Below are 13,645 nucleotides of genomic sequence, written 5' to 3' on the forward strand. Positions count from 1 at the left end.
ACAGAAAATACAGAAAAACCTGAAAAACCAATGAAAACCGGCTCTTTATGCCTCGAGTAGGGCGCGCCCAGTACTTTAACTCTAACTCGGCGTGAGCCTAGTGGCTAGGAGCTCCGTGCAACACGCTGTAGACCGAATCCCAGGATTGCCCATTTTCCTTGCGTTTTTCTTGGCCGCTGCTAGGCGTCAGCCGATTTATTTTAGGCAAACTTAAACCGCCCCTAGAACCGTCCGATTCAGTCGCACCCAGCCGCAGGATCCCGCAGCTCCCATGCCAGCACACACACAGCGCTAGCCCACGGCAGCACCGCGCATCACCGACGGCGCCCCCGCGGCGCTCCATTGCAGCCTCGGCGGCGCTTTGATGCAACCCCGGCGAAGCTTCAATGCCAGCACTGACGGCCTCCGGTGAGCTCCATTGCAACCCGACGGAGCTCCAGCGCAGCAACGACGCTCCGGCGAAGCTTCAATGCCAGCACTGACGGCCTCCGGTGAGCTCCATTGCAACCCGACGGAGCTCCAGCGCAGCAACGACGCTCCGGCGAAGCTCCATTGAAACTCCGGCAGAGCTCCAGTGCAGCACCGACGGCGTCCGACGTAGCTCCATTGCAACTCCGGCGAAGCTCTAATGCAGCGCCGGCCGTGCTTCCGGCGGCCCGGCGTTGTTCCATTGCAACACCAACGGTGCTCCCAACAAGCTCCAAGCAACATCACCGGAGTTGCACCCCCCCCGGTAACATCGCCGGAGTTTGCAGCGCCCCCCGTCGGCCACTCTCCGCGGTCACCGTCGCAGCGCGACGCGCTCCATTGCAGCTCAGGGAGCCACGCACGTTGCTTAAACCGCAGCTCCGAAGGCCATGTGCAGATGCGCCCCGTTGCAGCAGCAATAGCTCCGACGGCCATGACGGGCGGTGGCACGCGTCGAAGTTTCCCTCGATACATGACAGCAGCAGTCGTCGCAGCAGAGCATCGTCGCCTGCAGCAGCAACGCTCCGTCGCTCCGGTGGTGAGAGGGAGCAGGAAGAGAAGGGAGCTCTGTGCAGAGAGTAGAGCAAATCACGGTCATGGAGTGGCAAACATGAGAGAGCGATAGAGAGAGGAGGGATCCGTAGGAGGGGATGCACTGGCGTGAAGAAGACGACCCGAGCGAGAAAAATGTGTGGCTATGGCTTCCCCTGCGTGGGATAAGGCCGAGATGGGGAGCGGCACGCTGGGCCCAGCCAGGACGCGTGTCAATCGCTGGACGAGGCTTACGTCTCGTTGTAATCATCCGGTTTAAAACAATGGTTTTCCGTTTTTCTTTCACTGCGCGCGCGTAACGGGCCGGCCCGACAATGTAGTCGCTTAATGCGAGAAATAGACGCCGCGACCAATTTCTGCCAAAAATTATTCTCAAAAAAAATTCTGCCAAAAATTAAGCCAAAGGAGACGGCGCGCGCCCGCACCCGCAGGCCGCAGCTCTTTCCCGCGTCCCCCCCCCTCACCGACGTTAGGGTTTCGATCCGTGCCGGCGTCCGCGGGAGGCGGAGGCGTGCTTGCCAGCCGGAGATGGAGGAGCCTCACTGGGAGAGGGAGCGTCTCCTGGACCTGGCCGTCGACTACGGCTTCGACCGCGACTTCGCCGTAGCCGCCCTCTCCCGCCTCGTCCACCTCTACGGTACGGCCGCCTTACGCCCACCTCCCCCCCTCCCCGCGTGCTCTAACGGCGGATTGGCTGCGGCTGGTTTTGTTTTCATGGGACGAGCTCCTGATTTGATTGAAACGAGGAGTTAAAATGTAGTAGGAATTGTAGGGGAGAGACGCCCGGCCCAATTAAGACCATTTCATTTTGGGGGTGGTTTGCTTGGGTGTGCTGCTAGGATCAATGCCGCTTATGCATTATGAACACATCAGCTTGTTATTTGCGCATGAAAAACTTGGTTCATGATAGAGAGAGGACCAGTTATCATGAATTATGGAAAATGTATTACCTGTTCTATTGGTTTCGCACGTGTTGACAGTACTGCATTTTGATCACAATGAGCAGTCATTTTGAGTATTTGGGTAGGTAGGTTTGCGATATGGAAGGTGTTGAATCAAATCATTTCTTCTTAAGTGTACATATATGTTCTGTTTTGACCATTTTAGTGAGCCAGTGTTTGGGTGTTTTTTCTCCCTGGCAAGAAATTGGTGTACTTCTCCTAATAGAATGAGCAAAGGTCCTGGCCTGCATTCGACAGAATAAAGATATGTTTGGTACTCCTGCCCATCTTCACAACATAATTCAGTGAAACCTGCTCAGTATGCTGACTTAGACGTTTAGTTTTCGGCAGCATTTTATATTGAATTATCAAGTGACTAGTGCTGAGGTTTCTGATGCTTTTGGATAAACTGTACCATCCATAGTTAACACATTATGCTTTGCTTTTGCTTCAGTGTAGTTTTGGGTTCACATCTTGCTGGTTGATACTATGTATGGGCGATAATTTATTGTTCTGGCACAGGAGAGGATGGCCAAGATTTCATTACTGTGGAGAACTGTGGCGATGATTTTATTGCTGCATTGGCTGATGCAACACAACTTACTGATGACTGGGATGATCTGAATGCAATAGAGACTGAAGCTTGTGGCAATTTGAATGAAATGATGAGGAAGGGTGTAAATGATGAAAAAGGAGGAGTTGTTCTGGATACCCCTTTGTTCAAAAGGGCAGACTCCTCCAGTCAACATAATCCGAAAGGTTTAAAAACATCGAGCTTTTCCTCTGATGATTCAGATTTTGACATATTTGATGAAACAAACACCCACCGTGATAATAACGTGGGTACCCAGAAGAAGCCACAAACAAGAAACTCTAAAGCTCAGACAAGAAGCTCAACAAAATCTACTGTAAGCCAACTCCTGATTTCTCCCATTACTGGTCTTTTCCATCTCCATTTCTATTGTGCACATGATGGATATGTACTTGTGAAAATACTGTAACATAAGTTGACTGAGCCTGCACACATATGGATACAGTAAACATACTATTATTATCTCCACAAAAGTAGAGAGAGTTTTGCTTTTCCAACCCTGCTGCTAATCTTATAGGCATTGTTCTTTGTGTTTCGAAATTATGTTTTGAAGGTGAACAAAGGAACCAAGAGATATGAATCAACAACTCCAACTTCAAATAGAGAGGGACAGCCAAATGCATGTCTTTTGAAGAGAGAAATTTTGAGTTATGAGCAGCTTTCTTCTCTAGATGACATCAATTTGGCCAATGCTGTCATCTTTGGCAACAAAAGTTTTAGGCCCCTGCAGTATGAAGCTTGTAGTGCTGCACTGGACAATAAAGACTGTTTTATACTTATGCCAACAGGTGGTGGCAAAAGCTTGTGTTATCAGGTAACTAAATTCTGCCTTGTTCAGCATTCTTATTTTAATCTTGTTTGTTTTGCGAGATTTGAAAACTTCATTTGTATTATCACCTTTGCAGCTCCCTGCAACATTGCACCCAGGTGTTACTGTTGTTGTGTGTCCATTGCTGTCACTTATTCAGGATCAGGTGGTTGCTTTAACCTTCAAGTTTGGGATACAAGCAGCATTCTTGAATTCTCAGCAAACTTCTGCACAGGCATCTGCAGTTATCCAAGAGCTTAGGTAAACACTATTGCGTAGTTCATTCGATCTCTAGTTTACATTATCACATGATTTTCTTTCCTATGTCCCCTCCAGTGTAAGAAATGATCTGCCATTTGTTTTGTAACTTAAGTTTTCATCTCGTTGCAGAAATGGCACACCTTCTTTCAAACTTCTGTATGTCACACCTGAAAGAATGGCTGGAAATTATTCCTTCATGGAGATCCTCAAAGGCTTACACCAGAGGGTATATATTATGTTGTTGAAATGCTAGTACTTCCGAGATCAGTACTTCTATTATTTGGCCCGAGAGGATATGCTAACCTGGACTTTTTGATAGGGATTGCTAGCAAGGTTTGTGATTGATGAAGCACACTGTGTAAGGTAATGCTTAAATCAAACCTTTGTCATATTCTTCCAGAGGCAGTTTTTTTTTTCCTGACATATTGCTGATTTCTATTTCTATCCAAGTCAATGGGGACATGACTTCCGTCCAGATTACCGAGGCCTAGGATGCCTCAAACAGCACTTCCCTAGAGTCCCAATCATGGCTCTAACTGCAACAGCAACTGAAGCTGTCCGTAAGGTACTAAAGCACTCCCTTCCTGTTCCCACACTACAGCTTGGAACACCAATTATTAGCTATAATTTTTATATGGAATTTGCAGGACGTCCTCAGTACCTTGAGGATCCCAAACGCTTTGGTACTTAAGAGGAGCTTTGACAGACACAACCTCAACTACATGGTGATTGGCAAGACGAGAACTCCCCAGATGCAGCTGGGTGAGCTCCTGAAAGAGCGTTTCATGAACATGTCTGGCATTGTGTACTGCCTCTCGAAGAATGAATGTGCGGATACTGCCAAGTTCTTGAGGGAGAAGTACAAGATAAAATGTGCGCATTACCATGCTGGCTTGGCGGCCCGTCAGCGAAGCAGCGTCCAAGAGAAGTGGCACAGAGGAGAGGTCAAAGTTATTTGTGCTACAATAGCCTTCGGCATGGGGATTGACAAGCCTGATGTGGTACGTATTCTCAGTCAATGTTTTTTTTTTGAATACTTGTGCACATTGTTTGCTAACTGCAACCTTTCAATCTGACACCACTCAGCGCTTTGTTGTCCACAACACGCTGTCGAAATCGATAGAAAGCTACTATCAGGAGTCTGGGCGGGCTGGAAGAGACGGCCTTCCAGCGCATTGTGTGGTGTTATATCAGAAGAAAGACTTCAGCCGCATCGTGTGCATGCTGAGGAGTGCGGACAACTTCAAGAGTGAAACCTTCAAGGTTGCAATGGACCAAGCAAAGAAAATGCAGGGGTATTGCGAGCTGAAGGTAAATAAAAATCTCTGGCTAACTAAAAGTGTAGAGCAAGGTGGTTGAAAAATCATCAGCAATCAATTTATGAACAATGCTCATTTCTTTCCAGACTGAGTGTCGCAGGCAGACTCTTCTGGGTCACTTTGGCGAACAGTTCAACAGTCAAAGGTGTAAAGTTGGCCCTAGCCCCTGTGACATCTGTCTGAAGGAAGCTTCATGAGGGCACTAAGAAAGTGTTGGTCTTAACTCCATGATGGCTTGCTACTTAGAAGCTGTGTTCCTACAGAACCAGTACAAGCTTTGTGATGGTGATGCACACCGTCACTGTACTTGATGTTCAGGCTTTACGATGGATGCAGAGGACGGGAGGGGGTTATGTTGCACATATTATAGCTCTTCCCTGCATATATAAGCGCGTAACCCTTTTATGTTTCTCCTCTCGGTTCCTCGAAGTCTTGTTATAATCATATCAAGATGTTAAGAGCTGATTAAGCCTACATTCTTACCATAACAATAGAGGTGTCTTTTTTTACTCTTATTCTAGTGGCTTCAAAGTATCAACATCGGGTATTTTCTTAAGCCCACACAATGGAATCCTGTGGTCTCCACTAACATGCAAACAAACGACTGAAGTTTTTGGATGGTCAATATTTGGCGATCGTTTGCCGCAGCGGGAGAGAGCTTCGCTGCCACCGCTCGATCTCGTTCCTTTTGCCACCTCCTCCACAACGGAGAGCAGATCCGTAGCCCTCTCACCATCCTCTCTCCTTCCCACCCTGACCCCCGTGTCACCCCCATTCGGGCAACTCGGGTGGTGCCGCAACCCTAGCCGCAAGGGGCGTTACCTCCTTCCCTTTGTCACCGCCAGGGGACGTTGCTTTGTCACCGCTAGGGGACGTTGCCGGGCTAAGCCCGGGGGCTGACGGCGGTGGCGGGGGTCTTCCTCTCTCCCGCGACATGGGAGTGGTGTGAGGCCCCTTGGCATGAAGAGGCGCGACCGTTTGGGTCTTGGCAGCGCGGCCGCCAGCCCTGCTTCGGGCGGCGGCGGCGGCGGCCATGTGGCCTTGGATCGGCGGTGGCGGCGTGGAAGGCCTGGTGGACGGGTCGACTGCATGCGTGGCCTGGCCTCCGGTTGGATCTGATCTGGCCGGTGTGGCCTGCTCGCTGTGCGGCAGCGGAGATCAGTGGCGGTCCCGTGCACAGATGCTAGATGGAGGATCGTCGAGCACATCCGGGCGAAAAACCTTGCTCTTGGCTAGTTGCAAAGGCCGGCGATGGCGCCACTCTTTTGTGTCATCCCCTTCTTGAAGGCATCGCCATGGAGAAGCTCCAGACCTCTATCCGCTACCTCTGGGGGAAACCCTAGATCAGTTGATCGGATGACGACGACGCTCTTGTGACGTCCCCCTCCCCCCCTTGGGGGCGTCATTCTTGGAGGTGTGCATTGGCTAGAGGGACCAGTGGACTGTTTCAGCGGTGGAGCGGCGTTTCATGTGATACATCGACTACATGGAGTCTCGGCGACGTGGCGCTGCATGATCTCGATGACGGATGCGCGATGATGGATGCGCGTAGGAAGGTGGCATTGTCTAGCGTTGTAGTGGCGTCGACGACAACCTGGCAAGGTCGATGGAAGACGATGACGACGGCCTCTGCAGCGTGCGCATGCGATGCCCACTGGGAGTGCACTGGATAGGTGTGTGCCCCAGACTAGACGATTGCGGCTTGGTTGAGGTCTTTGATTTTAGATGTTGGGCTTTGATGTAAGGTCTGGGCAGGCGGCCTCGACAATACGCACCCCTTCATCAAGTTGATAGGAGTAGCGATAGATGTTGCTTATGGCTTCAGATTATTGATATATTACTTTGCAAGGTCTTGGTGAATAATTAATAAAATGATTGTATGCATAGCTCTGATGTAGAGGCCGGGGTCATCCTCCTTTTCGAAACAAAATCTGGCGATCGGGGGAATGTATCTGGTGCACCAGTGCTTGTGGTGATATCGATGCATCAGAAATCGTATCACATTTTTAATTGTTTCAAAAATTCTGAAAACAAAATCTAGCACATTGGCACAATATCAATGTATCTTGTCACAAAATATCATATCAAAATTCCAAACTGTGCACGAGATATAGAAATGAAAAAAATGGCATCAATGTGACAATGGGCCAAATTGAACCCCAACTTCTGTTATGTACTATTGAGTGTCAAATTTTTTATTTTTGTACCTCGAGCAATATTTACAATTTTTATTTGAAATTTTGCGACAACATGGACCGATGTTGGGTGAATGTGATAATATTTTTTACAGTTTTATTTCAAATAAATATAAATATGATACAGGCACTCGATAGCACCACAAGCACCAGTGCACCAGATACATCTCCCACCACCCACGCCCCAGCAGCGACCGACTAGTTATTTGGTGCGACCTACCACATACCCCCTCCTTCGTGCGAGTGTGCATCATATGGGCCGGCCCAGTCTGGTTTTTTTTACCTCCGGGGTTGGAATGTTCTAGAGCTTTCACTGAATTAGTTTTTTCTTCTGGTTTTTCTTTCATTTATTTATTATCCTTTTTTCTACTTTTCCCCCTAAATTTTCTTTTATCTTTTTCGTTTTGCCTTTTTTTATATTTTGTACGTTTATATTTTCTTTTCCTATTTTATTTAGCTTTTATTTATTTATTTCCTTTTGCGAACATCATTCAGATTCTTAAATATATTTTGAAATCATGAACATTTTTTTAAATCATGATTTATAACTAGAATTCATGAACATTTTTTGAAATCATGAACAATTTTCTAATTTGTGAACGACAAATTTGCAGACATTTTTGTAATCATGAATATCTTTCACAAATTCGCGAGCATTTTTCGAATTTGAACAATTTTTTGAAACTGTGAACATTTTTTTGAAGCGGCGAACATTATGTGAATTTTGGGATCAATTTTGAAAATTCATGAATAATTTTTAATAATTGTTTTGAAATACATGAACATGTTTTCTAATTCATGAACATTTTTAAATGAAGAATTGTTTTTGGAAAGTATGGAATACTTTTAAAATTTGGGATTTTTCAAACATTTATGAACATTTATGGGTTTTTTTTAACATTTTTTCCAAATTCATGAATATTATTATAATACATGAATATTTTATGATTTCTCAAACATTTCCTTTGAAAATTTCACTATTTTTGAAATCAGGAACTTTTTAAAATCCCAAATTATTTTAAATAATAAAACAACAAAATAGAAAAAAAGAAACATAAAAGAAATGAAAACAACAGGAACGTCCCGTCCCGTACAATGTCTGGTCCCAAAAATGCGTGCGTGCGGAGCGTGGGGGGGGGGGGGGCATATGTGGTGCAACATGGAATTGGTGCTACCGGTGCACCCGACTCCCGTTGCACATTGACAAGTGTTCCAAAATATTCATAAAAATTTGGTGCATTGATAGAACATCAATGTATGTTGTCACAAAAATTCAAATCAAAATTCGAAAAATTGCTTGAGTTACAAAATGACAAATTTCACATCAACGTACTAATGGGTCAAAACTGAAGCCCAACTTTTGTTATGTACTATTCAGTGTCAAATTTGTCATTTTTGTATCTCGAGCAATGTTTTAAATTTTAATTTTAATTTTTGTGACAACATAGATTGATGTTGTGCCAATGTATTTTTTGGATTTTTTCAAACAACTTTTAATGTGAAATGGGGGACCGGTGTACCGGTAGCACCAATTGCCCCGTGCACCAGATACATTCCAGAGCATGGGGTGGGGGTGTCTGTTTGGCATGTAGGTTGCCAAACAGGAGGTCCCACTGGGAGAGCACCCTCGGCGTGAACCGCTCCACGACAGTTGGGCCACAAAAGCCTAGTTTTCATACTAGAAAAAGGAAGAAGAAAAAACATGGAAAATTTGCATGTTAATTGTGAAAAAACATACATGAATTTGGCATGGTATAGTTAAAAACATACAAAAAATATTGCATTCAAAGTTGCCAAAAAAGTGCATAATTTAGACACGAGTTTTTTCCCCAAAAAAATGCATGGAGGTAAATATAAAAATGGAGAATAAAAATTCCATGACATGACAAATTGTTCGAAATTTTGTAAATGGTCACATTTCAACTTGTTGGAAAGGTTTAACTTATCACAAAGGTACATTTTGTAATCATCATAGTTGAAAAAAATACCTACAATTTGCCACACGGATATTTCAAAAACATTCCTACAAAATTTGCCATGGGAATAATTATTTACAATTTGCCATGTGTGCAAACACAAAAAATCTTAGAAGGTTCCATGGTCCATAAATTAAAGTTACCATGGTCCATTTTTTTGCCATGCTCCAAAAAATAATTTTCCCATGGTAAATTACGAAAAGAATTAACCCATTCATTGATGGAAAATAATTTTGCCATGATATGTAACATAAGTTTGTTCAATAAAAAAGTTGGCATGGCAAAAGGAATGAATTTAGGAATTTTCTTCTTTGAAAGACGACTAAATTTAGGAATTTGAAAACGAAAATCATGACTTTCCATGCACGAGAAAATAAGTTCAATGTATTTGCCATGGTATAGTCTAATGAATTTACCTTGTAAAGTCTAATATATTTGCCACCATGGTAAATATATTAAAAGTCGCAATAATTGCCACGGTATCTATACAATAAAACATGGTAAGAGCAACTCCAACGTTGCGACCCAAATGGACGCGCGCTTTGTCCGCTTTTCGTCCGTTTGGGTCGGCTGCCTGCTCGACGTCCGTTCTCTTTTTGTTTTGGGTTGGCCATGCGCCCAACGTGCGCGACCTATTTCATGTCCACGCATAAATTAAAAAGGCCCGCGGCCATAGATCATGCCAGCGGCCATACAATCGCCCAAAGTTCATGACGGCGTCATTCCAACGGCCGACATACAATGCCAGCCTTCAAAAAAAAATCACCACACAGTTCATGCTGACGCACTTGCCAGCGGCCGACACATATGCCAGCACACAAAAAGGGGTGGGAATTCGACCACACCATCTCGGTCGTGGTCATGCCAACACACTTGCCGGCATACAAAAAAGGAATGGCGCTCTCCGCCATAGATCACTCATTGTCGAACTTGAGCATGTCGGCATGCGTCTTCTTGAACCATGGCCTCTTCCTCGGCGACACGATGTTCAGGTCCACCTTCATGATGTCCACCCCCGTCATCATGCTAGCGAGCGCCACTTCTTTCACCTAGGTCTTGGCATTATGGGCCTCGATCTCGAGCATATTGGCTTACTTCTCCACCTCAATCTCAAGCATCCTGGCTTGCTTCTTCGCATCGAGCTCAAGCCTCCTCCTTTGGTTCTCCATGAAGGCGTTCATTTGCTCTTCCTTGTCTTGCCAGCGCTTCTCCTCCCTTGTGTGCTTCTTTCTCATCATGCCCTCCACGGTTGGAAGCAAGGCAATGGACGCCGCATCGTGCTTTTCCTCCTTCTTGGAGTTGGTCTTCCCCCGCGGCCGTGCCTTTTCGCCCTCCCCAAGCTCCTCCACGGCTTCCTTCCCCCCACGTGCCATGACGGCGACATATTGCGCCTTGAACTTCTCCTCCCCGTTGATGACCATCCAACAATGGGAGAGGTTGAAGGACTTGCCCTCATGTTGGGCCTTGAATGCCTCCAAAGCTTCGAATGCCTACAAATGAATAGCATGCAAGCATATGGGCAAATGGTCATGGAAGCATAAGGGAAACGAAGACGAAGAGGGGCGCATGTATACCATATATTTCATGCCGATGCCGCTCATGGGGCGTACCTTGATGCTCTCAAGGGTGGCACAAAACTTGTTGCACTATTGTTGTATCACCCTCCATCGCTTCAAGAGGGACACCCACCCACGCTTGCTTTGCATTTGATACGACACAAACTTCTTGCGTTCATGGTACCCACGATGAACACGAAGCCAAAAGGTTGATGCCTTTTGTTCGACGCCGACCTTGGGGTCTTGCCCAATGTCCCTCCAACACTCACAAAGGAGTTTGTCCTCGGACGACGTGTATGCATTCGTCCGCTTGCTCTTGTTCTTCGCTTCGCGCCAGCTTGGTTGGCGAGCTCGTCCTTGAACAAAGGCTCCCCGTCGATATCCATTTCATCCTCTTCCTCGAGGCCGTAGTCCTCCAGGAACTCGTGGTCGAGCGGGAAGCTGCCCAGACCGACCTGGTATTGCATGAAGGCGTCGTCCATGCCATCTTGATCATAGGTGGCCGTGTGAATGGCGCTCGGCCGTCTTGGCTTTGGGTCTAAATATTTTTTTCATTAACTGAAGCGCGGTAGATCCGAAACCATAGCATCAATCTGTGAAACCTGTTTTTCTCAGCACTTAGCGATTTTTTCATCCCCAGACCTGTTCTTTCAATATCTGTATGGGCGGCTTAACTCAGAAATAGTAACCCGCCTGGTATCATTAGTCCCCTCTTAAGCCGCCAATGGTCCCTTGTAACTTTGTAATGCCAATCTCCGGCTTAGCACCAATGCATGCTTCTTTAATGTTTTCCTTTTAACCATAAGCCGGCTTAACCATGTAATGTTGAACCGGCATAACCTTTCTTTCAGATCATTGATAAGATGGCTAAGACATACACGTCTCGCAATTGGGTCAAATCCCGGGTTACCAAAGAAGATTTGAACAACTTTGTCGCCACTGGCGCTTTAGCCAAGAAAGAGATCATCCACTGGAGAGCTCCTGGTGGGGAAATTCCTCCTCAACCGAAAGATGGAGAAATAGTTGTTTTTGCTGACCATTTGGGCCGAGGATTTAGTCCACCCGGCTCAAAGTTTTTTCGTGATGTACTGCATTTCCTTCAACTGGACCCTCAAGACATCGGACCCAACTCCGTGTCCAACATCTGCAACTTCCAAGTATTTTGCGAAGCTTGTCTTCAAGAGGAACCCACAGTTGATTTATTCAGGGAATTCTATTACTTGAACCGACAAACAGAGTTTGTCGACGGGCCATGTCAAGAACTTGGTGGAGTCTCCATTCAGAAAAGGAAAGAAGTCCGTTTTCCCCATGCTAAACTACATAGTCACCCCAAAGACTGCAACCGAACTTGGTTCTATTGTCAAGATACATCTCCAGTCGGTGAGAATCCTTTGCCGGGTTACCGTGAACACTGACTTAGCAACACACATCCACTCCCCCAACGGCTCAATGCGAGGGAACAGGCCAAATATGCACCAGCCTTTTCAAAGCTCAGAGCCTTTATGGCCAATGGCTTAACTGGCGTCGACTTTTCCTGGTGCTGGCTATCTTGGAGTATCTTGCCATTAAGCCGCCGCCCCGGCTTAATGTGCGAATACACTGGTGACGTAAACGATCCTCAACGCCATTGTAACATTCAACTGTCTGATGCGGAAATCACTGAGGCCACCAAGAAACTGCTGAATGAATCTGTGAAGGAGTGTAGCAAAACCGGACTTAGTCCGTTCTATACTTTCAACAAACCGCCAGCTGTAAGAATTGCACATCTTATGCTTAATCCATATTTTGATGTCTACTTATGATCTTTTCAATCTTAACAGGCCGATGATCCATTTTGGAAGAGGAAAATGCAGGATAAACCGGCAAAATCGTCTCGTGTGAAAACCAAGGCCATCAAGAAATCCACCAAGAAGACTACTGAGTCCGCTGATGAAAACGAGGATAATGAGTCAGAGGTAGAACTTGACTCTCTTGGCTCCTTTTTTATACATCTCATTGACAATGATTGTTATCAGGACGACGCAGAGGCCAGCCGTGCAGGTGACGCAGAGGTAATTACTCTTTCTTCTGGCTTAGAACCTCTGCCAACACAGAAAGCCCGACAAACAAGCCGGAAAGTAAGCTTTTCTCACCCTCTAGCTCACTTGGATCCCAACTTTCTTTTGAAGAAACAGCAACACAAAGCTCGCTGAGTCACCCGACATAGTGGTGGTCAGATCACTTCTTCCGGCTTACCAAACACGCCGGTTCACAAACGCCGCTGATAACCCACAAGTATAGGGGATCGCAACAGTTTTCGAGGGTAGAGTATTCAACCCAAATTTATTGATTAGACACAAGGGGAGCCAAAGAATATTCTCAAGTATTAGCAGTTGAGTTGTCAATTCAACCACATCTGGATAACTTAGTATCTGCAGCAAAGTATTTAGTAGCAAAGTAGTATGGTAGTAGTGGTAACGGTAACAAAAGTAACGGTAGCAAAAGTAATATTTTTGGTGTTTTGTAGTGATTGTAACAGTAGCAACGGAAAAGTAAATAGGCGAAGAACAATATAGGAAAAGCTCGTAGGCATTGGATCGGTGATGGAGAATTATGCCGGATGCGGTTCATCATGTAACAATCATAACATAGGGTGACACAGAACTCGCTCCAATTCATCAATGTAATGTAGGCATGTATTCCGAATATAGTCATACGTGCTTATGGAAAAGAACTTGCATGACATCTTTTGTCCTACCCTCCCGTGGCAGCGGGGTCCTAATGGAAACTAAGGGATATTAAGGCCTCCTTTTAATAGAGTACCGGAACAAAGCATTAGCACATAGTGAATACATGAACTCCTCAAACTATGGTCATCATCGGGAGTGGTCCCGATTATTGTCACTTCGGGGTTGCCGGATCATAACACATAGTAGGTGACTATAGACTCGCAAGATAGGATCAAGAACACACATATATTCATGAAAACATAATAGGT

At 45.8% G+C, this 13,645-nt stretch overlaps 1 protein-coding gene across 1 annotated transcript; it reads left to right on the plus strand.

Annotated features, from left to right (window-relative positions):
• The first annotated feature begins 1,407 nt into the window (after nucleotides 1–1,407).
• LOC109782513 (ATP-dependent DNA helicase Q-like 1) lies at nucleotides 1,408–5,479 on the plus strand. The gene is made up of 10 exons (XM_020341136.4): nucleotides 1,408–1,657; nucleotides 2,484–2,869; nucleotides 3,107–3,367; nucleotides 3,459–3,622; nucleotides 3,752–3,848; nucleotides 3,942–3,985; nucleotides 4,073–4,187; nucleotides 4,270–4,623; nucleotides 4,709–4,933; nucleotides 5,028–5,479. The coding sequence occupies exons 1-10, from the start codon at nucleotides 1,549–1,551 to the stop codon at nucleotides 5,136–5,138; spliced, it is 1,866 nt and encodes a 621-aa protein (XP_020196725.1). The 5' UTR covers nucleotides 1,408–1,548; the 3' UTR covers nucleotides 5,139–5,479.
• The last annotated feature ends 8,166 nt before the right edge of the window (nucleotides 5,480–13,645 follow it).

The sequence above is a fragment of the Aegilops tauschii genome, chromosome 4 (assembly GCF_002575655.3).
Source record: "Aegilops tauschii subsp. strangulata cultivar AL8/78 chromosome 4, Aet v6.0, whole genome shotgun sequence".
In the NCBI taxonomy this organism is placed as follows: domain Eukaryota; kingdom Viridiplantae; phylum Streptophyta; class Magnoliopsida; order Poales; family Poaceae; genus Aegilops; species Aegilops tauschii.